The sequence below is a fragment of the Apis mellifera genome, linkage group LG10, assembly GCF_003254395.2.
Source record: "Apis mellifera strain DH4 linkage group LG10, Amel_HAv3.1, whole genome shotgun sequence".
In the NCBI taxonomy this organism is placed as follows: Eukaryota; Metazoa; Arthropoda; class Insecta; order Hymenoptera; family Apidae; genus Apis; species Apis mellifera.
The window spans coordinates 6,839,939-6,867,912 of record NC_037647.1 but is presented as its reverse complement, the minus strand read 5'-3'; the positions used below and the strand labels follow the sequence as shown (position 1 = coordinate 6,867,912).

Genomic DNA, 27,974 nt, shown 5'->3' with positions numbered 1-27,974 from the left:
TGTTTAACGCGGTCGCGGACCGATATCTGTTCGCTTTCAGGGGAGCACACCATACGAAATTACCCGGCTACCGTGCACGGCGCATTTCTCAGCGGACTACGCGAGGGTGGACGGATCGCGGATCAACTCTGCGGAAGCCCTTACGCCCCACCGACGATGCCCGCTTCCGGTCCAGCGCCCACGGCGATTCCAACCGCGACAACCGGATCCACGACCACGCCTTAGCGTCCTGCCGCGGAATCATCCTTGGCTTTCGATCGATAGAAAAAAAATGAGAGAAAAAGAAAAAAAAAGAAAAGAAAAAAAAAGCGTTACAATATCATCGTACGATTCAATCGATCATCATCGTCATTCTATTATTATTATTATTATTCTCGCTTAGACGACACGAAGGAAAGTACGAGAGCTGGAATACGGTAGCTGGAATTTTTTTTCTTCGAAAATTAAAGAGGATCGTTCATTATACATATATATATGTATATATGTATTTTTTTTTTTTTTTTTTTTTTTCCGTTCTTTCGAAGAGCATAAAAGTTCCAGATATCAGAAGCTCGTTTATCGTGTTTTTCTCGATTGTGATCGTATATTCGAGGCTCGAACGAGAGCCAACAGGTGCACGTATACGAGCGCGATCTTACGATTATTATTAGTTAGGGAAAAATCTATCCGCGAATAACCATTTCCTCCCAACGTTGTACGTGGTAATAAACGTTTATATTGGACGATCGACGTTTGATTCGTCCTGGTTCGATCCGTCGGTTTTCTGCTTGATTGCTCCTATTATCATGGGAATATAATTGAAACGCGATCGTAATTGAGAATGGGAGGTGGAGGAGGAGGAGGAGGAGGATTGGCGAAGCGGATCGATTATTAAGTGTATCGACGTGACGTTTTCGAGCGATTCGAGATTTTCGTCGGTTCCGTTCGGATTCTTTCGGATCCCCTTGGACGAAGAGATCGTATTTATTTTTCAGACATCGCGCCCGAAGCGTGAGGATACGTTTAAAATAAAGCGGACAGAGTCGAGGATTTGAGAATGATGATCGAGCCGAGAATCGTGTCACGATTAACGCACGTCGATTCATTTACACACACGTATGCATACACATACACATACACACACATACACGTCGCTACGATCCTCGATATTCTTATTTCCGCTTCTCTTTCGTATTTTTATTATATACGAAGGAGATCGCATCGAACGAGAGGATCGTAGCCGATCTTAGAGATACGTCGATTCATGATAAGAAAGATTCGTGCCTTTTGCTACTACGTTCCATCACGTACATTACACTGTTTAGTCTGTACCATATCGTAGAAATCGTTTCACTGTACGTTTAACATACTCTCTCTCTCTCTCTCTTTCTCATATACAATTATCTTTTCTTCCTTCCTCTTTTTTTTTTTTTTTTTTTTTACTCGCTTCGACACGCTTTCATAGGTCACGCGCATTTATCCCCAAATCTTCCTTCTTTTCCGTACATATATATATATATTATGCTTCCTCGAGATCTCTCGATCTATTATATCATTAGCTACCTTCCATCACTTCTTATCTTCAATTAATCGATTATCGATTATACGTTATTATATATATTTTAGCATTAACGGGAAGAAACCAGAGCATGCATTTTCGCAACGAGAACAAAAGGGAAAAAAAAAAAGAAAAGAAAGAAAAAAAATATCCGACGTGGAATATCGTTTTCGCGCATTAAAAACGCGTACAATTGCCGAACAAACCCACATCTCAACCCCCCGACAACAACGAACGCCCGATCTATATATTATTATATATATCTATACGCTCGATCTGATCGATTCAAACGCTCAAACCGTTAAGCCGTTAAGCCGCAGATACTTTTTTCCAATGGGGAGGGATGGACACCGAAATGATCCACGTAGCCCGCGAGAGAACACCCCCGCTACGGAGGATGATGATTGACTCCGTTCAAGCCAAGATTTCATCGCCCTCGAATCACGAGTTCGATCGGTGACCGATTATCGATTATTATCAATTAAGGGGAACGGAATTGGAGGAATTTGCCATCGATTAAAATCGACTTCGAGGAATCGAATCAAGCGCACATACGTACACACATACACATCCACACACATACACATGCGCGCACACACACATATACACATGCAGATACATTTTAAGCTTCTCTCTCTCTCTCGTGGATGATACTTCGAGAGATGAAACGGAAATAATCCACGTAAAAGCGTAAAGAAAGAAAGAACCGTCTCACTGTATACTTCGCCGAGTTGACGATGTGAAAAATTTCTTCTGTATAAGTTATAAGGTATATAGAAAGAAAGAAACGCGTGCGCGATCGCCAACGTTAGATGTCTCAACGTCCCACCGCAACACCATGTGCGCAATAATGTACGTATAAATCTGTAAAAGACTAATCGATGAATCGATCGTTGATCGATTCTTAAGCAATTCCGCTTATAATTTGTCTTGATTAAAGGCAGAGAGTTGTTACGACACCAACGTTTGTGAAGAAAAACCCGTTTCGTGTTTCATTCGTGCCGAATATTTCTCCCCCCCCTCCCCCCCTCTCGAGCGATTAGATAAAACAGCCCCCTCGAAATGCTGGACGAATGCGAGCAATGCGGTTCAGTCACCTTAGCCACCGTTTCGCGCGGAATCGGGGCTCGATTCGATCCCGTTTAAACGGGCGGAGCGAGCGGAACGCCGCGTATCGCGGGGCATTGTCTGAATCTGCTCTGGGATCCGCTCTCTCTTGTTCGCTCGACCCTCGAGCGGTTCTCCACCACGTTGTCCGAGGGACACTTGGGGGGTTACGTTAAGCTGTGCGCAATAAGAAATGTCAATGTCTCAAGAGAGGATTCCTGGCCTGTCACCGCGTCGAAACTAGGTGAGTCGGACGACGCGTGAAGCGCGCCACTCGTCTCCTTTTCTTCCTCCGGGCGAAAAACTTCTCATCCGGCCTCCTCCATCCGTGGAACCGCGTACCCTTTCAACGCTTGCCCCCCTTCTCCCCCCATAGAGACACGTACGTACGCCGGAAACCGCGGCTTTTCAATCCAAGCCTGTGGCAAGCCTCCGCCGCCGTAGTCGTCGTCGTCGTCGGTTGCGGGGAGTTTAAAGAAGGCCTCGTCGAAGGCGGAGGAGAAGTGGGTCGCGTGTTTTTCGCTCGATCTCGGGAGAGTGAAAGGGAATGAGATTCGATGACGGCGGATGGAGGAGGTTTCGAGGATGATTTCTGAAGACGACGAGGCGGTTTTCGTGGAGATGATTGGCGGTGGTGGTTGATTGTCGGCGAAAGAAGGAGGATGAAAGGAGATGAACTGGGTCTATGGGTCTTTTCGCTCGTGTGATCCAGTCGCGCTGGGAAATTAATAATCGGGAACGCTTGGTGGTTTTTATATTGTATGATTTTACTCGCCAGTATTTCTTTTTTTTTTCTTATTATTATTAATATTATTATTATTAATTATTAAACGATCCGATTTTTAGGAAAGTAGATTTAAAAAAAAAAAAAAGAAATAGGAAAGAAATGATCGAGGTATTATTTCGTATCGTGAATGACGTTTTTTGAGATTTTTTTCTTGACTTTTCCTCCTAAGTAAGTGAATTTTAAAGATGAAATTTTAAAGTGGAGTATTATTATAATATCCGTTTCTTTGGGGGGAATTTTTTTTTTCCAGACTAAAAGAATTCTAGAGCGGATTTCGTTGGAGGATTATGCATGGGGTTTGCGTTTAACGCAAGAACCCCACACTATCAAAAATTTAACGCACAAATACTCATGTTAGGAGTACTTACAGGCTTCAGCTTGTGGCCTCATGCCTGGGGGAACCACCTCGTTGATCATGGTATCCCCTACGCCAGGTTAGTATTGTGAGCAACGGTTTCCGGCCCCGTGATTAGCACTCCCGTTACCGTACTCACTTTCGAGAAATCGGCAGAAACCCAAACTCCATCCATCGGTTATCGGTACGAACTAATTTTTGATAATTGAATAACGAATCCGTTATCCGTTATAATTACGAGGTGGCCGAGAAAAATATACCGTACATACCTGGCGAAGTTTAAATTATTATTATTATTATTTCTTTTTTTTTTTTAGCTGAATTTTTGTTGCTTTATTGTAATTCTAAAAAAAAAATTTGCGAATTAAATTTGCGAATTTGTTCGTTATTATTATTTCGTTATATTATTTTGAAAATGTATTATAATAATAATAATGGAATGTATAATTTAATATGAAAATATTTTATGGATATATTTTGTGAAGTTATTTTAAGTAAATTGCAAAAAAGATTTTTTTTTTTATTTTCTATTTTCGAAACAAACAAGGATCGTTTATTACGAAATGATTTAAATTATATATGTATATAACCATTGAAATTCTAATTGAATTTAATTTCAATTACAGAATTAATACATAAATTTCTCGATTGAGAAATTGCACGATATCGATCGATCCGTTACCACGCACTAACCACGTAATTTTATTTTTATTCTTCGACTCGATCGACCGTTACCAATGCTCTATCGTTTTTTTTTTCTTTCTTTTTTTTACAAATTTCACGGGAACGAAATTTAGAAATTCGAGTCGAACCGAATCAATCTGTCCGAAACGGAATCGAATTGATTTAAACGAATAGTCGAATTCCAAGACAACAAATCCCTCTTTTCGTTGGACAATCGTTTTCGTCAGAAATCCGAGTGAAATTTCCACGGGAAGCGCAAATACGCAGCTGGAAAATCATTCGTACGGCTGCGACACGGGTTCGAACGAGGCGAGGAGCGTGTAATTCTCGAATCGACGCGTGCAACCACCCCCTCCTCCCCCCGTCCGCCGACGAAATTTCCTGCCTAAATCGGGGATATTGTGAGCTTGATTACTTCGATATAGATATTGCGTTACAGTCATGGCTGGGGGCGTGTAATCGAACTCGGTACACGGAGTCTCGTAAACTCGATGAACTTGAAAGACGAGCCCGCCGCCGAAGTCCTGAACTTCTGACGGGGTGCAATGTTAGCACTTTGCCATCGAGTTCCATTCCGCCCCTCGCTCCCTCGCGAAACATCGTTGCCCCCTGCCTCCTATTCCACGATTTCCCCGGATAATTGATTTTCACCGTGCAAACGTGCTCGAGGATCATCGTGCGCGCTTTAAAATTTCTTCGACCTCGTCGAGTTTTTCATCCTCGCTTCTGCGCCCTTGATGCGAGAATTTAAAGAAAAAAAAAATGAATTCAACTTTGCAACAAAAAGAAATATCGTTAAAGAGAAGTAACGAGTTCACGAGTTAATTTGTAAACATTCTCAACGTTATAAAATACGAAAGAAAAAATAAAGATCCTCTCGTACGATGATCTATATCTGGATATATTTTACGAGAAAGGAAAAAAAAGGAAAAATTCGACATCGTAAAGTAAAGACGGAAATAAAGGGAAGAAGAGAGAATCACGGGCACGGGGGAACACGAAACATTTGGCAGGCACGCGAGAAAAACGACCAGCCCCATTGATAGCCCATTAATTCCCAGTAATGATCCAATTACCGCGCCAGAGACGGCCCTTTCGAACACCTATTCGCCGCCTTGGAGCGTGTTCGTGCGCATCAGTCACGTTCCAGGGCATTGAGCAAGATCCAAGTGTACCCGGCCTAACCGAACCGTAACCAGACCGCAGTTGCAAATCAACCCCCGCCCCCTCCACCGCCTCCCCTCGGCTCAAATATTAATTCAATAGGAGGCGGTCGTCGTAGTAACGCCGTAAACACAGCCGTTACGTGTCGTCGTTCGTGTCCGTCGGGGTCGAGAGAGGATCCAGTAGATCGAGGAGAAAATTTCTAACCCTCTCTTATCTATCTATCTATCCTCTTGGGCCGCGAAGAAGGGAAATCATGAGTTTCTTCAAGTTGGAGGAGGTGCAATGCGGCCCCCTGAAGCCGAGGAAACGGAACGCGGTCGCCATCGGGAGCCCGAACGTGTGGTGGGGGTACAGATTGCAGGAGAGGACCGGTTGCAAGAAGGTCCCTATACCCGAATCGTACCAGAACTTCGAGGAGGAGAGGAGGAGGAACTGTGAGCACGTGACGAAGATCATAGAGTTCGAGAAACACTCGAACTGGAGGATCAGGAGGAAGGGTATCAGGCAGCACGTTCAGCAAGGTACTAGAGAGGAATATATGGGGTGTTGGTCGTCAGGACACGCGGTGAAGTAAGAGGTGCGTGTGTAGAATTGCGTACTGCGAAGTTTGATCGAAGCTTTCGCGTAGTTTCGCGTAGGGAATTTATCGAATTTTGGGGAATTTTTTCTTTTTCTTTTTCTTTTTCTTTTTCTTTTTTTAAGGAAAGAGAAAGATGGATAAATAAAGTTGACGAAGATTACTCGAAACGGAGTGTAATTTGTTTTAAGAATTCTAACTAAATTTTAAACGATTATTTTTCCGCAAATTTCAATAAAAGTTTTGAATAAAACGATCGTAAGAAAAAAGAATGGAAAGAAGAAATGTATTAGATTCATTTTCAATCGGATTAAAATCGGATCGGAAATACGAAATGTGCGATCGGTCAGCGAGCGATAATTTCCTCAGGGCTGATATCTCACGAAGACATGGTGAACGTACGTCGGGAAAAATTGCGGGAGATACTGTTGAAGGAGGAGATGGGGTTGATCCACGAGGTGATCGACCAGGCTCAGCACGGTGACGACGCGAGAATGGACGATATGCGGCGCACGATAGAAGAGATACACAAGGAGGAGGAGGAGCAACGGTTGGCCCTGCTGGCCGAGAAGAAGATGCAGCAATACATGATGGGAAGCGCGTTACTCCGGGAGGAATTGTCGAGGAAGGCTGTGATCGAAGCGAAACAGATCAATCTCGCCCAAATGGCGGAGAACGAAGTTAAGAGGCAGGCCGAGAAAGAGTTGGATAATTTCTGGCACCAGATGATGCTGAAAGAGGTGGAGGCGAAGATGAAGAGGGATGTGGAGGAAACGAAGAGGCGTTGCCTCGTCCAAGAGAACGACACCCACGTTTTGTTGAAACAGATAGCGGGGAAATCGGCCATGGAGGAGCAGAGGAGGCGGATACGGGAGGAGGACGTGGAGCACATGCAACGTTTGCGGGAGGTGATCCGCAAGGAGGAGTTGGACAAGGTGGAGAGAGATCGCCAGAAGAAGGAGGATTTGAAGAAGGAATTGCTGGAACAGATTCGGCTGGCCAAGACGAGGCTGGCGGAGGAGGATCGCCACGAAAAGGAGATGGACCGGTTGAGGGGGGTCATCGCCGCGGAGGAATTGGCGAGGGAGGAGGCCGCCATCGTGGAGACCACCGCCGCTTTGCGCAGCGAGTTGTTGGCTTATTTGGAATATTTGGAAAGTTTGAAGAAACAGGAGGTGAGGAGGAATGTAGAGATTGACCGGCTGGTGCAACAATCCTTGAACGAGGCCTCGGTGAGGCGCGACAAAGCGGTGAAGAGGTTCAAGGAGGTCAGGCAGAAGCTTCTGCAGGATGTGTTGGATGGTCGCGAGGAACAGTTGAGGATTAAACGCGAAAAGGAGAAGAAGGAGGAGGAGGATCGTTCGTTGGAGAAGGAGATGTTGGAAAAGGAGATAGAAATGGAAGCCAAGTTGACGGCCAACGCGAAGAAGGAAGAGAGGGAGAGGATGTTGTGCTACAAGAAGGAATTGGAGGAGCAGTGGAAGTTGAAAGACGAGACGCGGCGTACAGAAATGGAGGAAGGGAAGAAGATGTATTTGGAGGAATTGAAACGTGAAAATGACGAGTATAATAAAAGGATGGACATTTCGCAAATTGCCGTTCCGCATCCGTTTAAGTTTTTGTTAAAGGAGTGCGCGACTCGTTACGCCGCGGAGAAAGAGGGGAAATGTACCTGTCCTCCTCCGGACGAGTAAAAAAATCACGCGATTTGTATTCTACTATTTTAATTTTAACGATAGAAGGTATTTTATTCGTTTATTACAAAATGATATATATATATATATATACACATTTATACTTGTTTTAAAATATGAATTTTCCCGCTCCGAGAGGATTCACGATCCACGCCGAGATCTATATAGTTCCGTTTGAACTATTCGCGCCATCTGTGCCAACGTACGAAAACTTTCTCTATCGTTAAGGTAGAGTTCTGTTTCTCGTTCATCGATCTCTTCTCTTTTTCCTCCGTTTTTCTTTTACGGCGCGCATTCCCTACTGGCGCGATATTTAAAAAAGCGCCACGGGATCGATGAAAGAAAAATCGTTCCTTTTCGTCGCTTCTCGTTTCCTTAACATCGCTGTTAAGTAAACAGCTAACTCGTGGATCGAAAGCAAGCGTAAATAGCAACGATAAATCCATCGATTTACGAGACAGTTGGCTATAAATCCAAACGAGTCGTAACGAATTGATGAAATAAAATTGACGCAAATGTCGAGCGTCAATTCGAAACATTCGTAAATCTCATCATCGATGCGAATTATTTTCAGCGGCCGATTAAAAATATCGGTTTAAAAATATTTTTTCTTTCGCAACGGGAGACTTGTATCTCGGTTGAAAAACCGATCGTTCTTTTTTATCTTCTTTCCCCCTTCTTTTATTTTTAACTTTACTCTTCTTTGTTGTTTCTCCCCTCCCTTCTTGTACAAAGATACAAACTTGTTCTTTCTCGAATCCTCGTCTTCTATCCCTTTGAAATCGATTCACGTGGACATTGACGTGCAAATTGACACGCAGATTGGATTAAATAACATAACTTGTACGATCGGTGCGCGCGACGCGTTAAATTAGCCGCCGTTTCGTTCGATTATCGGAAAACGCGCGACGCGGGGCGGAAATTTAACGAACGTGCGCGGTCGAAAAATTAAAAGAGGAATTAATCGGCTCGAAGACTCGCTTACAAACAATTTAATCGACGCTTCGAAAATCTTATCCCGATAATTTAACCCCTTTCGAAAATGCGTTCTAAAAATCTATTGAAATGTTGTTACCATTTTCTTTACGTCTACTTCACGATGGGTTAAAGCGTTATCTGTTTACGATCCCCCAAGCACCTCTCCCATTTAAACGTTTCTCTTTAAAACAGTGCAGATATTATGACGTCGTTTACCTAACTTCCATACCGTATTATATACTACCCCCTGCTTACTTTTTCCCCTATCTTCCCTCGGGCGTTTCTTTATACATTTTCGAAAGCTATTCCCGATAAATGATACAATCTGTGCCTCGAATTATACTTTGGTCACCAAGACCAACCAAGATAATTTTCACGAGGGATTTTTTTTCTCGTCGAATCCCTTTAACGACGTATCGAGAATCTTGCATTTGCATTTTTCTCGAGAACGACATCGTAAGGAAGGAACTTAAATATCAGAGAAGACAGTTCTCCACGAGACTCTTCTATTTAAACCGCTTTTTAACTTTTCCAACTGCTGGAGCAAACTCGATTTCCCTTTCTAGGATCTCTTTCGGCATCCCTTACGATAGCTCGATAAATCCAGGCCGGCAATCCAGCTCGATGGAGGCCATAAAAAATCCAACCCTTTCGTCGAGACGAGAAGAGCCGGGACGCTTCCCAACGTAGCCCCATGTATATTAAAACGCATCCCCGTGGCTATATTAAAATATTTCCGTTTGGTCGGCGAGCTCGTCCCATAATTCCTCCACCCCGTGACGTCGCGTAGTTGCGAAACCGTTCAACGGCGTGGAAACCCGGAAGTGGTTGGATGGCGCGGGGGGGGGGGGATGGACACGGGGCCCCAAGTCGAAGCTATTTAACGCGGAATTTCAACCGCAGACACGGGATATGAATACGGATAATATCCGTGATTGTCGTCTGGGAGAAAAGCGATTGGAAAATTACGATTTTGGGGATTCTGGGGATTTTGTATGGTTCCTTCGATTTTTCTGACATTTTTTTTTTTTTTTTAGAGAGTCGTTGCAATTTTGTCTTGCTTCATAAATTGTTCATCGAATTGGACGAACAATTCAGGGTTTGGATCATCGTTTATTGGAGATTCTTTGGATAAAAAGAAGAAGTAATAATAACGATAATGGGACGAATTTTAAATGGTGCTTCGATATGCCGCAATTCTCGATCGTACATCTCTCTTTTTTTTTTTTTTTAGTAGTTTATTTTCATCCGAGAAGAAGAGAAGAGATTCTTCGCTCTTTCAGGACCGTTTTTTACTTTCCTACTATTATCTTCTTCTTTTTTTCTTTCAGGGAGATTTCATCCTTTGCGTGTTCACCCCCGGGAGCGATCAATCGATTAGATAGGGGAAGAAGGGTTGCGAGGCAGCAATTTTTACATATATATACATATATTTTTTGTAAAAATATCAGTCGATTAGATTTGAATTTATTTTTTTAAAAATTGGAAAGATTTTGGACATTTTTAAATATTCTCGTGGTAATCGAATATTCTTAGCGGAGGCGATTGAATAATTGATCAGTCCCCGGGATTCGATAAACAAGTTTTTTAAACTTGCAACGAACTCCATTAAGAATTCATTAAAAGATTTCTCCGCGGAAGCCTGATTGGCCCCCGTGACTCCATTTACTACGTGTACATTAAAATATTCACCCGGACGCCTCTCTCCCCCGCCACACCCCCGCCTCCCCGTCGATCAGGTTAATCGATTTAGTCGCTCTACTTAACCCTTTGCCAACTCAAAAAAGAAAAAAAATAATAATAATAAACGACTCAAAAGATTATCGTTACAATACTCGACTATCCCGAAGATTCATCGTCCTATCCTTCAAAAGATAAATGATGTTAAGCGATTACGTCACGAATGTTTAATTCTCGTTCGCGAAATCTCTTTCCTCCAATTAAATCGTCGATCGCCTTCGTGAAAACCGAAACTTTCACCCTTAACGAAGGCCGAGTTAAACCGCGCTCGATTCGAGCTCCAACAATATCCGTCCACGCGTGTGATCGATCGAACCGTGTGCACGCGTCGCGGTTTGTCGAGGCTCGCCCTCGAGGCAGAGGAGGGATCACATTTGTGATCTCGATCCCTTTGAGCGATGCCGGGCAGTGGCCATTTTCTCCTCGTTTCGCTTCGGTGCCTCGAGGCAGCTGCACCTGCACTCGCGTTCGCGCTTCTTTCTCTTCTTCTTCTTGGAATAAAGAAGAGGAGGAGGAGAGGATTATTGTCGAGGAGGGGACGTGGTAACGGGGAGATAATTCTGTCCGTTGGCCGGGAAGGAGAATGGAAAGAGTTTGTTTAATTTTCAATGCAAAGAAAGTATAAAATCGAAAGGAGGAAATATCTATTCTTACTTTTTCAGAGAAAATAAGGAAGAAGAGAGATTCTTGTGTAAAGTTAATTTTTTGTTTCGTAGATTTTAATTCTCTTTGATAATTCTCCCTCTTCTCAAAATATACTCGAGAACTCGGTTGCCAAAGATTGTTGGAGAGATGTGTCGTTTCTCTTGACGAAAGACAAAAAGAACGTCTCACATTCGCGGAACGTGGAGAGGGATGGAATTTAGATGGGAGGAAGGACGAGAGAAAGGAGTAAATATAAGGAGGAAGAGATAAGGGAGGTCTAATTGGGAAGACATCGGATAAACGTGGACGACGGAGAAAGGTGAAAAATTACAGAGGTAGATTTATAAAAGTATATAAGCTTTGTCTTTCTCTGCTGGACGATCTGTTCTTAAAAGAAAGAGACTTCCATCGCAATCTACTCCCGTGTAATCCATAGGGCGCCAACTTTCCAGACACCTACTCGCTGTCTGCGAGGGAGATGACTCGAGACTTTTGGTTTGGAAACAATCCATCGATTTCTTAATCCCTCTTAACCTGAGAATAAAAAGAAGAGAAAATGTATCCAATCTCATCCAGCACGATAGAGTAACAAAACATTATTGACCGACGAGATCTTTTCTTTTTTTCTAATCTTGGCGTATAATAAACTTGAATAATAAAAAGTAATCTAAGTAATCGTGAACAGGGATTCCTTCCTTCTAACGGGAAAGGATTGAAAGAGAGATCGAAGAGGCAATTATATAGGAGAGGATCAAGGACACGAAAAGGACGAAGAAAAAAAAAAGGGTGCGAGACGGAATAGGAAGAAATATGAAAAGGATAAAAAGGAGGGAAAAAATAAAAGGAGAAGCAGACGAAGAAGAAGAAGAAGAAAAAGAAGGAGAGGAGGAAGGAAATGGGGTCCAGGACGGGGATTGCGGACTCGAAGGAGCGAATGGACCTCGCCCCTGGGGATGTTCTTTTGACAGTCATGTCGCTGTCGTCTCCTAAGGTCCCCCGGCGGCGTTGCATTAATCTTCTTCTTCCGACCCCGCCTTATTGAAAATTCTACAGAACGCTTCACAGTTTTTGCCCCCGGTCCGCCCTTTGTACCCCCGCCTACACCTCCGGGGACGTCACCTACGGATTCACCTGCGGGAGGAGAGGAAAGAGTCGATCGTCGCGGCTTCCGTCTACGTCTCGTCTCGTCTCGTTTTCCATTCGTTCCGTTCGGTTGAAAATCTTTCTATTAGGAGATCGGTTAATTGCCCGAATGATTCGGTGATATCTTTAAAATTCTCGACGAATACACGACGAAGAAACTCGGAGGAAGGAAGGATGGACGAAGAAAGAATTTATTATCGTCATCTGTAACACGTTCAGGTTATTTCGAACAAGTTGAAACAAGTATTGGCATTAGTTTCGAGATGAAAAGATTCTTGGGAATTTTTGTGTTTGGTATCTTGTAGTATGATGTCTCAATGGAAAGGAAAAGGACTTCAAAAATTCTATAAATTCGCTAAAACGTGTTCTAACGAAGAAAGATCCAGGAGTGTTTCGCGAACTTTTGAAAAAGGAGGATCAATTTATATAAAATTCTACGAGAAAATTCAAACCCTTTTTATTCTTTAATCTCGTTCTAATTAATTTCTTGCTCTTCCTCTACTCTAACTAGAAACGACGGAAGGAAGCAACGATATTGCGTCGAGTACGATTAGATCGCACGATAAGATCGTCGAAAGTCTGTCTCCTTGATCCCGCATCTTTTAATCTTTTACAACTTTCGACGACTCTTCTGGTTCGTTCGGTCGGGAAGGAAGAAAAAGGAAAGAAAGAAGGAGAAATAATTCGGCGGAATAATTCGAAGAAGACAGTGGACACCGAGGATCGTTAATCGCGGATCGAGACGATGTTTTCACGCGTGTTCGCGCTCCGCTTTCTAATTCGGCGAGACGTGGCCGCCGTTCCTCGCCATGCATCGCCTACGCCCCGATACGAGGCGCTGCCACGCCGATTTCACGCCTTCAGAGTCATCTCGAGTCCCTTCCCTCCACTTTCCTCCACTTTCCCTCGCCGCTAATGCGCCCGAACACGCTCGACTCGGCCGCGAAACGTCTCGGCCGGATGTTTTGGAATTCGGAGAGCGGGGATTGGAGAGCGGATTCTGTTAAGAGTAGTATTGGAGGAAGGGAAAGCGTGTTTTAGTGGAATTCGCGGGAGCGTGGATTTGGAGATAATTGAAATATTTCTCTTTTACGGGCGGGAAGATTGAAATTGGAAAAGTGGAATTCGCCGGATTTTCCCGCCGATAAAATTGGCAACGAAACCGTGAATGATTTCATTATGCGTCGAATTAACCATCTATTTCGATCGAATCGATTGTCTAATTGCTACGGATTCTGTTTGAGTTTTCATCTTCTCCGTTTCCAATTACGAATTTTTTTCCTAGAATTCTCGCGTCTCGGAATCGTCTCATCGACTCAGAATACCGATCGATTCGTATGGAAGAAAATACGTATTCATACGTGGTATATTTGTAAAAGAAACGAAAAATATTCCTTCGTTATCTGGAAAATAGAAGAGATCCTCTCTTGCTCCCTCGATCAAATTTTATTTAATCAAATTCGTTGGATCGATAAATTTTCTCCGAAAGATCCGAGTCATCGAAAGAAAACGGCGAATATCTTTAGGCGAGCAAACGAGTTTAACTTTATTTCAAAAAGTTGGCTCAACATTCACAAAGACGAGAAAGGCATCGTCCCGATTACGAATCACGAAGCCGAAATTTAACGGAAAAGCAACGCGATCCAATGCGCGTGTTAACCGTGGAATCATCGAGGCGTGACGAGCACGGTTTTGAAAATTAAATTTGGATCTCTGGAAAATGGGTTTCAACTTCCCTCTCTCTCTCTCTCTTTCTCTGTTGAAGGGAGAGACCCGCAAAGTTCGTGTTCCTAAGCCGTGCGATGTTTGAGCGAGAAGATGGGGAGGGGGAGGAAGTGAAGACAGGGAAGTTGCGCAACAAATATTCTCATTGTCTAATTTCGCCAGCTATTCCACTCGTCAAAACGTTACATAAGGGGTTGGTGGATGTAACGCGACCCTCCAGTTTTCGCCTCTCTCGTTAAACGAGCATGGATTTTCCGAAAAACGTTGGTATAGGCGGGGAAATTGGGAAAATTCGTATGGGAAATATCGCGATAATTATCCCCACCCTGTATCAACTTTGGTCTGATAATGCTCGCTCGTTAAAACGCGACGCCTCATCCCCGCCTCGTCTCATTAAAATCAAGAATAATTAAAACCGATATCGAATCCTCAAGACACGCAACATGCAAATTTAACGGTTCTTCCATTACATCGTTCGCGTATAAATAATTCTATCAACCATGAATCCTTTCGTTTTACTATAATAAACCGGGTAATATACACCGATTAATTTTCGAATTTACATTAATGCTTTTGGATCGTGTTTTTAGATAATGAAAATCGTATAATTTTGGGGAGGGCATGAAATAATTAGATTATAATTGGCTTCGTTGCTCGGTCATTTCAATTATCAATGTGACTCGAATTCCTCGTGAGAAAAAGTGTTAATAAAAGTACCAAAAACCAACATTCACCCAAGTGATTAAAAATATTAAATTTCATCCCTCCAAAAACCAATTTAATCAAGAATAAAACTTTTCGTTGAAAGAATCATCTTCGAATATTTCTTCAAAAAGAGGAATGATTCGTTATCGCTATCCATCCATCCCCTTCTCAAGAGAATCAAATTTACTCAATTTTCAACATTAGCATCACCAAGCAAGAAATCTTCTCGAATCTCCAGGATTCAATCCAACACACCTTGAACCGACATCCATCCTTCCCTTCCTCCCGACGAAATCAAACTCTCGTTTCCTCTTCCGTCCCAGAATCCACGGGGGCAACGAAAGGAAAGGAGCGGATCCACGGGGCGCCCGCCCGTAGCCGCGTTATCAATCAGTCTTATCGATAGGGAAGGTCCTCGACCCCCGTGGCCTGGTACACGAGTCTCGTCCCTCGACGCCGCCGCCGTCTCGCGATGCCCGATAAGCTCGTCGCGACGTCGTGACTCGCGGGAAAGGACGGTCCAGGGGGGGCGAGGTTAATTCGGCGTTAATGCGCCGGGAAATTGGTAAAACGTTGTTCCTCCTTCGAATCGGGGGAACCCAATTCTCTCCCTTTTCTCTTTCTTCGTCGCGAATTATTCGTCATAAAGGAAGGTTGACAAGGTCGGGGACGATTAATTTTGGAAATGGAGAGCGTGGCCTCCGTTCGAAGGAGAGAAAGATCGAGGGGATGTTATTTGTTTGTTGAAGATCGGTTTGAGAATTCGTTGCATTTATCTTTGGATGAATAGAGACTGCGGATGCATTGAATCAGGCGCATTAACCCGTTTGCGCATCTCGTGGCGAATTACTTCTCATCGACAAGCGATTGTCGATGTATATATGTTTTTTCCTTTTCTTTTAAAAAGATTCTTCTTTCTTTCTCTGTTGGTTAGAGAAACTCCATCAATGGAGATTCTTCGTCTGTGACGAAGAAGAAAATTATTACCGCGGTTGGAATGTTTTATTTCTTCCTCGCAACCATTTCCCATAGTCGTTTCCGCTATTATTTTAACATCAGCCGCGTCTTAATAGAATATCGAATAATTGTCCCAACGAAATTGGAATGTATGGAACCCTTCTTTCCCCGAACATTTTATTTTTTTTTTTTTCCCTTTACAAACGACGTACCATTAATCGTCGAGCCAAGAAAGCAGACGAATTCAAGAGAAGAAATATTCCCCGTTAAGAAGAAAAAGGAAAAGATGGGAACGAGACTTCTCTCATTGATACGCTATCGACGAGACTTTTATCACCGGGGCAAAAGACGAACGGCGTTGTAATTATTCTCCCATGAAAATCGTTCGCGGTCTTCGTCGTCGAGTGTTTTAAATCTTCCACCCTCCTCCAGTTTTCCTTCCTTCCTTTTTTCTTCTTCTTCTTCTTCTTCTTGTTCTTCCGGCTCGCCGGCTCGGTACATCATGTATTTTACATGGACGAAAACGAACGACGAAAAACACAGGGCCACGTCTCATGGAAATAGGATGTATTTACCCTTTCTGCGTGCTTGCATCAATCTTCAACCCTCGGTTACTTGTCTTTACTTGTTTCTCCCCTCCCCGCCTCGCCAGTAAAAACTCGCTCCTCCCTCGATTGATCAAATATCTTTTCGCCAACTTTTGCGCGAAAATATTGACAGGAAAGAAGAGGGAAGGAGACTAAGGGAATCGTCAGAATTTTTTTCCTCGCTTCGAATTTTCATTCTTTTCGTTGGCACGACGGAATTTTATCTTCTCCTCCTCTTCTTTCAAATTTGATTCGTTCCGTTTCGACAACGCGGCGAAATCGAACGGAATATACATGACGTAAACGCTTATGTTACAATCGACATGGTTAATTAACGGCCTTGTGCGCGCCGCACGCGTCATACATAAAGCGGACGGCCACGCGTTCCGATCGTCATTAACGGATCTCCACCGTGACTCCTCGTGTCTAATTACAAGTCTTACCGCGCCTCCTCCCGTCCCATTGTCCGTTCAATCCCCAACGTTTCTTGCGGCCTTTTGCCGTGTCGACTGCCAATCAAAGTGACCCATTATCCCGCTACGATCGACGTTCCCGCTCCTGTCACGTCCAACCTTCACCGGTTCGGACAGCTGATCCGGGCGGAAAAAGCGAAACAAGATTGCGTACACCGCCACCGTACGTACCAAGTATATCCTCTCTTCTGTTCCACCGATTTCGATTATTATTTCACCCGTGTTCGCGTAAAGTTGAATCCCTCGATGATTTTCAACGATTATCGCATCGATATGTCGATCGAGGTATATTTTTCGCTTTGAGAAATAAAAATTTCTACATTCAGGAATTTTGGAGAAACGAACATTTTGAATGTTTCTAAAAATCTTCATTAAAGAAAAAATCACTTTTATACTCTCGATTCACTTCTTCGTTGCGCGAGATGTAAAGAATATATTCGTATTTTCAAATTTGTCTTTGGTTCGGTGTTTCGATTCGATTAAAGTGTAATTCAAAAAGTAATTTTTAAACCATCGATTATGATCAAGATTCTCGTGGACGGATACGGAATCGGCGGATATCGATTAGTAGTCGCGAATCTTACTTAGTCGTCCCGTTAATTCCGCCATCATCCGGGAGGTATCGAGATTAAGGAGATTCGAAGCCGCGCTTAATTTGAGAACCCTCGTTCCCCCGTCACGTGTAAACACACGACGACCCTTTGGGCCAGATTTCCCATTAGATTAGAGAAATCAAAGGCTTACGCGTCTTGCAACCCCCTTTGAAATATGCAGAGACCCCCCACCTCCTCCACCTTACCCTCGCGCCTTCGTGGAATTTTCTGTTTAACGCCATCGTGAAATTCACCCCCTCTGACGGATGAAGCAATTCTCCTAGTTTCAATGTCTTCCCGCTCCATCATTGTCTCCTTTCCTCCAAATCCTGAGATCTTTTTAAAAAGAAAAGAAAAAAAGGATTGGGAGGAGGAAATCTTTAGGAGTCTTTTTATTTTTATTTATAACTGTTATATATCGGGATTGAAAAGGGTATACGCTTTTAATATTTCAAGATTAAAAGCGGAATAAAAATTCTCTTTCTTAAAATCGCTCTTCTCTTTGGAATCGAACAATTTCTAAGTTTTGTCTTTTATGCGGGATATTCGTATTTTCATATATCCGTGCCTCGATTGTTTATTCCACGAGTTTCCACCAATTTTGATCTCTACGGATTTCAAGAATATTTTGTATTAAAATACACGTTGCGAAACACGTGTCGCGTTGTTAATTAAAAAAGAAGAAAAAAAAAGAGGAGAGGGAACACGATCAACGATCCAATTTTCAAACGCGAAATTTGTTCCAAAAAAAAAACCTGTAAATCTGTAAACTCAACGGCGATCAATTCCTCCTCGTCTGACGCATTGAAATGGCGGTTTCCTTCGTAGTTGAAAAATAGCCGACTATCGATTCGAGGCGGCGTTTGTTAATCGTCGACGAGAAAGCAATACGTTCGCCGCCGCGTGTGAAATCGAGCGTCTCGCTTATCACGACCGATCTTTTCACCACCATCGTTTTTCCCTCTTTTTTTTTTTTTCCACCCTCCTCGGACAATCTTCACCCAAGATTCCCCCGTTACGATTAATAATATCCATCCACCCAGCGAAAAAAGGGACGCGTGACAAACGAAAAACAGGCGGGAAAGGAAGCGGATCGTTGGAAGCTCTCGACGACTTGACACATTTTGCTCCTCACGCATCTTTTTTTCTTTTTTTTTCTTTTTTTTTTTTCTTGTTTTTTCTACATATAGAGTCTCGAGGAATCTCTCGTTCGAGGATCTGCAAGATTTCTGCAAGATTGTCTTTTTCACGAGAGGATGCGGAGAAAGTTGAGCTCGAGGATGGGACAGGTTGATTTATTGTGGATATTGGGATTTTTGCAAGATCTCGAACGTTTGATTCCTTTGAAGAAATCTTCGTTACGGGCATTTCTCGAAATTAAACGGATAAACTCGAATTTCGATTTCTCTTCCGCAATATAATTCTCCAGCAAATAGGCTTCGTTGTTTTTTTTTATTTTATAATTTAAAAGTATCGAGTAACTGAAAGAAATAACGAGTTTCAAATATTTCGAATAAAATTAACCGTTTCGAACAATCGATATTTACACATACCCCCCCCTGCCTCCCCCGAAATCCCAATTCCAAATAATCAAACAAAAATAAATCGGCGTGCGTGGTACGAAACTCGAAACTATCTAGGCCACAGATTACACATCGGCAACATATCCCACTTTTACACTCTATATATTTCTATCGTAGTCAAATATAAAAACGTTGGAATAAAAACGTCTTTCATTCCTCTCCTTTCCACGAAGCTCGAGACAAAAATTGACGATTGGTTACATCGATCCACCCGGTATTCCGGCCGTCTCTTTCTTCCACGTCGCGTGACACAATGTCGAACATACAGCGATGTTCAAACAGCATTTTCGAGCACAAACGTTTCCCGAACTTCTCCTCTCTTCGCCAAGAAACATTTCGAGTAAATATTAATTTCAAGGAAGAAAGGTGGTCCCCTCTGCAATCTTTCCCATACCTTTCTCAAAAGTGAAAGCTTCGAGAAGGTCCCTTTGTTAACCTCGCGGTCACGTATATATTCACTCGGAGAAATCTTGGTCGGCTACCTTAAATTTCGCTAGGAACGCGTTGGATCGTGAGCGAGAAAAGCCGTTGGAGAATTATTTAAAACGCGTCCTCCCTCTCTCCTCTCTTCCGTGAATCGATCGATCGAACGCGCGAACCCTCCTCGTTTCAATTTTCCCTCCCGAAAATAATGGGGGCCGGGATAACAATGACGATACCCGACAATGACGCTCGAATTACGAATAAGAATAAAACGATTATCGAACGACAGGGGGGGAGGAGAGGAGGCATCTCCTCGTCAATCGGCGGCCACCGCCGCCAGGAATCGCGCTGCCTGCTCGATAACGTTATCGATCCGCGATATCGGACGCGGCACGCGCTTGCGTGGCGCCATGCATGCGGAAGTGCACGCGTCTCGCGCTTTATTGCACGACCCTGGTCAATCGCACGCGCGTCGTCCATCGAGGGAGAGAGAGGGCAATGATGATTCTCGCCCCTTTGAATTCGATTCTCGAGGAATTAAGGGAATTAAGGGGGTGGATGAAGAAATCGAGGGGTGATAGGATAGCTGGATCCAGTTTCTTCGTTTCGAAATCGAAAGAGGAGAGGAGGGTACGTCAAAGAATGGAACGATATATAAAGGGGGGTGTTTAATGTTTTATGTTTGAGTATATATATCCAAGTTGAGAAGGGAGCTCTCCATCCAACCGCTGTTATATTTATCACTCTGCTCGCTCTATCTTCCACCCTGTTATCGGTTAAATGGTTATTAAATGAATCGCTTTGAAACGAGCCCCTCCGTCTTGATTCTTTAACTTGGCTTCTTTTATTTGTCTGGAAGTCTTCTTGATCGTTATTATTCCTTGGTTCATTGATCAGTTTGTTGCTAATTTAAGACACGAAAGTATAAATTGATTTGCAGCAAACTATGTGAATTATTCTTTTTTTTAAAAATTGTAAAAATTCGAGTGATAAGATATATTTTTTCCGTTGGAAAATACAATTTCACGCGGGACAATTTACGCGATTCAGAGATCGTTAAGTAAGGCGGCACGTTGCGTCAAGAGCGAAGAAGAAGTCTGGAATTTGCATGCGTATCATGGTCGAAGGGGGGGAAGAGGCGCTTTGATCAGCCATCAAGAAATAAAAAGGGGGAAATTCGAGCGGACCCCCTAAGTCGAAATTGATTTTACCATTTTGCCGCGCGTTCTCATTACCGCGCTGCAGTCGAGCCTCGAGCCTCGAATCGCCGATTCACTCTCGTCCTTAATGCAAAACCGATTACCGAAAGTGGCCGTAGAAGAAGAAACGTAATATCCTCCGCTATCGAAACACCGGATTATCACCGCGTACAGAATCGCTCTTTCTCTCGGATGAAAAGGAGGAAAAAGAAAAAAAACATGCACACAATTTTTAACTAATGTTCGAACAAGCATGAAAATTCAAAAAAAAGAAGGAAGAGGAAAAATTGTATCAATTTTTCTTCAAATTTTAAACGAAACCTGTTTCGTATACGCGGTATAATTTCTATCTCTATAATTTTAATCTCTATAAATAAACATCGAAATCGATAAATGTCGATATACACAAAGTGGTTAAATCGAATTTGCATTTGTCTTTGCTCCTCACTTTCTCTTCGATATCCATTCCACATTCATACACCATAAGAAGTATAGCAAACGAGTGCTCCTCTTATTTTTTATTCTCCCCTGAAAAGTCTCGTGGAATTTCATCTCTCTCCCTCAACCACCCGCCAGTCTAAAGAACAATGGAACGTTACATCTCGATAAATTCGTAATATCGAGAGACAGGGAAAATAGGAAAAGTCGAGGCAAGATTTCTTCGGAAAGTGAAATCTTCGTTAATTAATCGCGATTGCACGTCGTCATCGCGTCGTCGTTATCGATTCCCCGACACTTGGATGCGGAGGAATCGATCCGTGGACGTCCGAAATAAATTCGCGGTTTGCGTCGTTGCGGACGAGGGTTGCCGCCGCCCTTTGCCAGCAGACAAGAAGGGGGATGCCCGTTGGCCCGACATTCTATTTACCCTGGAGACGCCGATATTATGCAATCGATGGCGGCCCCGTGTCTTGGCGAGAACCCCATCGTTTCGGCCATCGGCCCCGCCTCCCGTGTTTTTCCATGTTTATTTACTCCCCCTGTTTAACCCTTTTGAAGTCGTGTTTTCTCTACGGATGTACGCTCTCGGTTAACCGACCGAATTTCTCGAGATGAAAAATAGGATAAAAATAATTGCAACCCTCCCTCTCCATTCATTAATAGAATTATAATATGTATAAATATATAGAAATGAATTATTATTGCGTCGAGAAATAATATTTATCGATCTCTTGTTGTAATAATCTTGTTGACGAAGATTGAGATTGAACCGGGAAAAACGGGCAACGGCCCATAATTTCCATCCCATCCATCGATATTCGAGCAGGAACTTGTCCATCTTCCTCCGCGAGGAACCTAACCGTTCATCAATCAAAGCCGTACGCGCATTTAACCGCGGATTCCAACCACCACGGGCTAATCATTATCCCCCACGTCGTTTACGGAATGAAAAACTACTCGACCGATCCATCCTCCGCTCCCATCATCGTCTCACGAGTCGAAATTTTCGCTGGAACGGCGAATTCGTGCTCCGTCCCAAGAGATGGATGCCGACTTTCTTCTCGCGGAGGAGAATCGTATTCTTTCGATCGCGATGTATAAGTTATAGGAATAAATTCGTGCGCATATTGCGACCGATATTGCACCTCGTCTTTTCCGATTTCGTGATTTCCGGTATTCTATTTTTGGGAATCTTTGTGAAATTTGTGAAATTTTTTTAAGAAAGTATTGGCTTGAATATTTATTTTCGAAGGTATCGTAAGAGAGATTATTTCTTCGATAGATGTAAATATTTCTCAAAGTTTCTCACGCGTCGAACAGAAGAAACATCAACACGGGTTTAGGATTATTTCGATTATTTCGCAAATCCGTTCAGTCAAATATTTACAACGCGTATTGTCACTTGTTCCGAACGAGCGTTCGAAATCGATCCGTCCAAGCCATTCTCATTCTCCTCTTCCTCTCTCGCTGTTTCTCGTCTCCTCCGCGATTCCACGGCGAAAACGCATAACGATAATTACCCCGATTAAGTCTTTAATTAAGCCCGGGGAACGCATTCCGGGAATTCCATCTTTCGATCCGCCTGGAGGCGGATTCCACGGTGCAACCGAACTGAACCTAACCGAGGTGAACGTCGATTAAGATATCCCTTACCCCCCGAGTGTGGATAAAGCCTCGAGCGAGAAGAACTTTATTCCTCGCCTCGATCTTGTCGCCTCCTCCTCCACGATGTGGACGTGGTGTAACGGTGGTTAACAAAGCAGGCAAAGAAGAAATCCGCTCGATGGCCGAGGAGGAGACACCTTAATTACCCGGTCCCGGCTTATCTTATCCCGGGGGTCGTCGAGAGAGAGACGGTATCGTCGTCAGTCACATGTTGCTCCCCTCGTCGACGTTATTAGCATAACACAAGACGAAGTGGGCCGCGTGGGCGGTTCGAGGATCCTCGCGACGAGATCGGTACAGAGAGTAGACATTCTGAGTTTTGACTCTGATTGAAACCGCGTTGCACGACTCCGAATTTTGATGCATAGGAAGAGGATTGGTAAGATCTGGTGAGTTTATATTCCCCTTGGATGTTGAAGATTTAAATCTCTGACCGGGCTCTTCATTCTGTATTACTTTGAATTTAGTTTGAAAGGAACGTCGTGTCGGTGATTTCGTAGAAATTTTTCGTTGGTTTGGCTCGCTCGAATAAATAACAATCGTGATTTTATAATCGATTTTCAGAATAATCGACCACGGGTACGGTATTGGTATTTTATCTCGCTTTGATCCATTCATCTATTCGAAAACGTTAGGATTTCTTAATCGACGAATCGTGTATTCCCTTGCCTGTTCGTATTCGATCCCACTTCTTTATCTCCTCGACCGCGTAAACACGAGAAAACTGACGAACTAAATCTCCATTCTCTCTCTGTCTCTCTGCCATCACGAAACTCTCTTATCAGAAGTTAGAAGGTCTTAACTCGTCCACTCGCCGTTTCGTGGCCGTCGATGCTCGACGAGATCGAAGATTTCGATATCTATCTGGAGATACCACGGAGCAAAATTATTGTTCCTGTCCCACTCCCCCGACCCTCGACGACAGGACATCGTTCCTTACAATATCGTGGAGAAGGATCCTCTCTAAAGTTTCTAAATATCCGCCCCTCAAAGGAAACTGGGCCGTTCGTCCGACCGAATCTAGTTTAACCCTCTCGCTACGGGCGATTTCTCCGGCACGGCGGAAAAATGTGCGCAGTGAAAGATCGATTTCTTTTCTTTTCTTCTCGATGATTTCACATTTTCAAATACTCGATGTAAAATAATTCCAATCGCTCTTCATACAATATGCAGCATCTTATGCACATTTTATATAGAGCGACTTTAATTGGCCGTAATAAAATGAAACGAAAGAAATCTTTCAGAAATAACTTTTCTCTGATTTTCCAACTAATATTCCTTGCAACGAGACTCGATCTAAATTACATATAAAATACTGAAAATATTGATGCTACATTTCTAGAGAAAGATACCCGATATAAAATAATTCCATCGCTCGTCGTATATACGCAGCATCTTGCGCAGAGCGATTATAGTCGTCCGAAAGAAATCTCTCCACCGCGCGTGTAACTATTCTTGACTAATATTCCTTGCAACGAGACTCGAACTAATTATATATAAAATACATTTCTAGAGAAAGATACGCGATATAAAATAATTCCAATCGCTCGTCATGTGTACAATACACAGCATCTTATGCATATCGACATTTTATATAGAGCTTTAATTGGCCGTAGTAAAATGAAACGAAAGAAATATTTCAGAAATAACTTTGCACTGCGCGATTCTTGACGATTCTCCTTGCAACGAGACTCGATTTAAATTATATATAAAATACTGAAAATACTGACATTTCTAGAGAAAGATACCCGATGTAAAATAATTCCAATCACTCATCGTATATACGCAGCATCTTGCGCATTATAGCCCGAAAGAAATCTCTCCATCGCGCGTGTAATTATTCTCGACTAATATTCCTTGCAACGAGAATCGAATTAATTATATATAAAATACATTTCTAGAGAAAGATATCTGATGTAAAATAATTCCAATCGCTCGTCGTACATACAATACACGGCATCTTATGCAGAGCTGTTATAATCGCCCGTAGCAACGAAAGAAATCTTTCAGAGATAACTTTCCACCGCGCATTTACAACTCGACCAATTTCGCAACTAATATTGCTTGCCAACCGAATTATACCGATTCTCAGATCAGAAATCTCTCTCTTGCTTCGAAGCTAAAGTACGTTGGTTCCTTCAATAACAATCTCCCTTACCGAGAAAACGATGGAAGCGAAAAGCCGCGACAACGGATTGTTAGAGTTGGTGGACGTAGTGTCGTGGCGGGACCCATATACGCTTCGTCGTTACCGGTCGTTTGAATAATGCATGCCGCATATATCGAAGCCGAGTCGAGATTAAAACGACATCGGGGAGCCGGGCCGGGTTCTCCACGCGAGAATCGTATCGAGACACGAGTCTGCTACGATATCGTTCGCAGGGTCGAACGAGGAGGAGGGTGGAGGAGGTGGAGGAGTAGAGGTAGAGGAGGAAAGGCGTTGTTCGAGTGGCGTTGCCTGTTTGGAACTCGTTTTATCGGGGCGACCCTCTCCGCCAAAGGACCGAAAGGTTGATTTTATTAAAAGAATATATGGCTCTATTGTTCTCTTGCCGGGCCGAATGAGAGCAGCGGGAACGGCGTTTTAATTAAGCCAGATAGCGGTGAAACAGGGACGCAAGCTGCATGGGGAACACAGCCGGTTTGGGCCAAGGGGTTGAACATAAAACCGGGGATAAAATTGTTTTTTCGTACACGGTGGAATCTCTGTTGGCCGAGTGGACACAGGGATGTCGTTGATAAGTGGTTTTCGGGGATTGAATGTCGCTTTGTTGGCGGCCAAGCTTGGTAAACGTTGATCCATCCCGTTCTTTTGCCATCGTGGGATCGTCGATGCTTTTCGGCAAGGGAGAGGGGATATGCAAATTAAACGCACCCCCCCTCCCCGATCAATCCTTCCGTTTCGATAATGAGAAACGCGGAGTGATACACGTGATTGCAGCGACAATTTCCAGCGTATGGTAATTTTCTAGCTTACACAAGGATTCTTGCTTTTGACGATTTAGGAACGAGAGCAGTTACATGTGTGAAATTCTACGTAAAGGGAATATTTTATTTTCGAATTTCGAGATGAAACGAACGAGAGAGAAGGGTCGTCGAGCGTTGGAAAGCGTGCGAACGATCGTAATAATAATTTTGTCCGATCCAAACGCGAAAAACGAACGAACGATTCTTTCCTTTCTCGCGATGGATTAAAAAGAAAGGAGGGAGGGACGAAAACTAAACGTTGTTCGAGAGGATGAAATTACCTGGATCGAAGCGGAAATCGGGAAGAAGGTACGAAAGCGAATACGAATACTCTTCGATGAATACTCTTCTCGTTTATGGGGGAGGAGAATCGAGAATTGAAACGTTGCCGAGCCGTTGAGCGTAATCAAGCTTACGAAGTCTGGCAAATGAATTGGAAAATTGCCGTCTCATCGGCGACGAGGGAAGCGCGAATCGAGAGAAGGGTTTGAATTTAACTACGCGAGAACGATACAGCGGGGGAAGGTGCGTCTCCTCTCTCTTTCTCTCACTCTCTGCGTGGCTATTCCCCAAATGAAACCGAAGGAGAGTCGTTCCGTTAACGCGTAACACCACGAACGAATTTCCAAGCTGAAATTAAACGTCGGAGAAATGGCGATAACATCTTCGAGCCACGCTCTCTAATTCCTTCTCTTTTATCTCGGTTTGCACCTCGGTTGCGTCCCCTCCCTCGTAAAAAAATAATCGTGGATACGTGTTGGAAACGCAACTGGTGGCCACGAACATGTGTTCCTTAAGTTATTGGCACGTCATAAGTCCACTATACGTTGCTATATATATTTCGTTCGTCGCTTGAAATGGCAGCGTATTCTACGTTTTTATACACAATTAAATGGTGTAATTAAACGAAAAAGGATTAATCTCTCAATTTATAATTTTCCTAGATAGAAGATTTTGTCTGGAAAATCTGTTTTCCAAATATTTTTCTCCGATCACATCGTCTAGTATTACACTTTGTTCCGTGAAATTAAATTTAATTTATTATAATATATCGATATCTTTTTATCAAAGCTTCGAAGTTTGTTGCGGAAACATTAACATTTTGTAAAGCGCAGTGGACGGCAACTCGTTGACAACAGGAGGAAAGAGTTTACAATTTTTCAAATTGAAAAAAAAAAAAAAGTTCCCCGAACTCGACAGCGATTGTTCAAGCTCTCAAAACGGAATATTTCATCGACGAGTTTGAATTTTCTACGTCTGTAAACGCACGAATGAATTCCTCCCTTCACCGTGAAATAAAAAAAGAAAAAAAGAAAAAAGAGACGAGTCCAGTCCCAGCGAACCAATTTGGAAAACGATCGTTCGTTTTCAGTTTCCTTTTTTTCTTTCTCTCTTTTCTTCTCTCCTTAGAAAAAAATCCCTCGACCCCTCAGAAAGATTTCCTAATTTATCTACGTAAATTTACGTGCGAAATAATTTCGCAATTTTCTTGGCGACGAAAAATCGGTGCGCGTCGAACCGAACTCTCGAACGCGGTGGCGGAAATTAAAATATCAAAGGGTCGGCGTGAACAGCGCGCGTCGATCGAAAAAAAAAAAGGAAAAAGAAAGAAAAAAAAGAAAGAAAAAGAAAAATGGACGAACAGGCCGAGAATCTCGGATCGGCGGGCCTGCAAACCAGTCCAGGATTGTGGAATAAATTTTTCTCGAACCCGATACTCCACATCTTTGGCCCGATCCCGCCGGCGAGAACGACTTTGAAATTCAACCTCGTGAATACTTGAATAAAGTTCTATACGACGTGAACCGTCGTGTCGTCCAGCGTTCTTTGTTGCCCGATCTTTATATACACGCCTCTTCTTCGAAATTGGTTTATCAATGAACGAGCTCGTAAATTGAGATTCCTCGGACAGATTCACCGATATCTTTGAATTAATTAATTCGACTTATATCTTTCCCCGGATATTTTTCGGATATTTTTAAATTAAAAAGAAAGAGAAGAGGGAAAATAGAATGGAACAGGATAAATATTTATCACTGATGATTTTTAATTTTCTAAAATACGTCGTCGATCGTATTTTGAATCGTGAATTAAGATTTATTCGACGACCTAAGTAAATTTGATCCGAATTTAAAATTTTTTATCCAACATTAATTAATTAACAGTTAAACGAACGAACGTTTGTTTATCCAATACAATGGTTCGAAGCTTTTCTTCTAAAAAGAAAAGAAAAAGGAAAAGA

The 27,974-nt window shown here is 43.0% G+C and overlaps 2 protein-coding genes and 1 non-coding gene across 3 annotated transcripts in view; 2 read left to right on the top strand and 1 right to left on the bottom strand.

The window, feature by feature from the left end:
- LOC726469 (lysine-specific histone demethylase 1A) overlaps positions 1–2,532 on the top strand; it is a 97,433-nt gene extending 94,901 nt beyond the window's left edge. Inside the window, exon 14 of the mRNA XM_016914369.2 lies at positions 41–2,532. Within this exon, the coding sequence (XP_016769858.1) occupies positions 41–225 (185 nt within the window). The 3' untranslated portion in view covers positions 226–2,532. The remainder of the gene's footprint in view (positions 1–40) is intronic.
- A 1,190-nt stretch (positions 2,533–3,722) lies between these two features.
- Positions 3,723–3,873, bottom strand: LOC113219063. Its single transcript, XR_003305542.1, has one exon. It is a non-coding gene; the product is annotated as a U1 spliceosomal RNA (small nuclear RNA).
- Positions 3,874–6,491: 2,618 nt separating this feature from the next.
- Positions 6,492–10,112, top strand: LOC107965055 (vicilin-like seed storage protein At2g18540). The gene has a single exon (XM_026443344.1). It carries the CDS (start codon positions 6,604–6,606, stop codon positions 7,906–7,908), a length of 1,305 nt encoding a protein of 434 aa, XP_026299129.1. The 5' UTR covers positions 6,492–6,603; the 3' UTR covers positions 7,909–10,112.
- Positions 10,113–27,974: the final 17,862 nt, after the last annotated feature.

What these genes read in the sequence shown, in the direction of transcription:
- LOC107965055 (XM_026443344.1), top strand. Translation starts at nt 6,604, where the DNA reads ATGGTGAACGTACGTCGGGAAAAATTGCGGGAGATACTGTTGAAGGAG.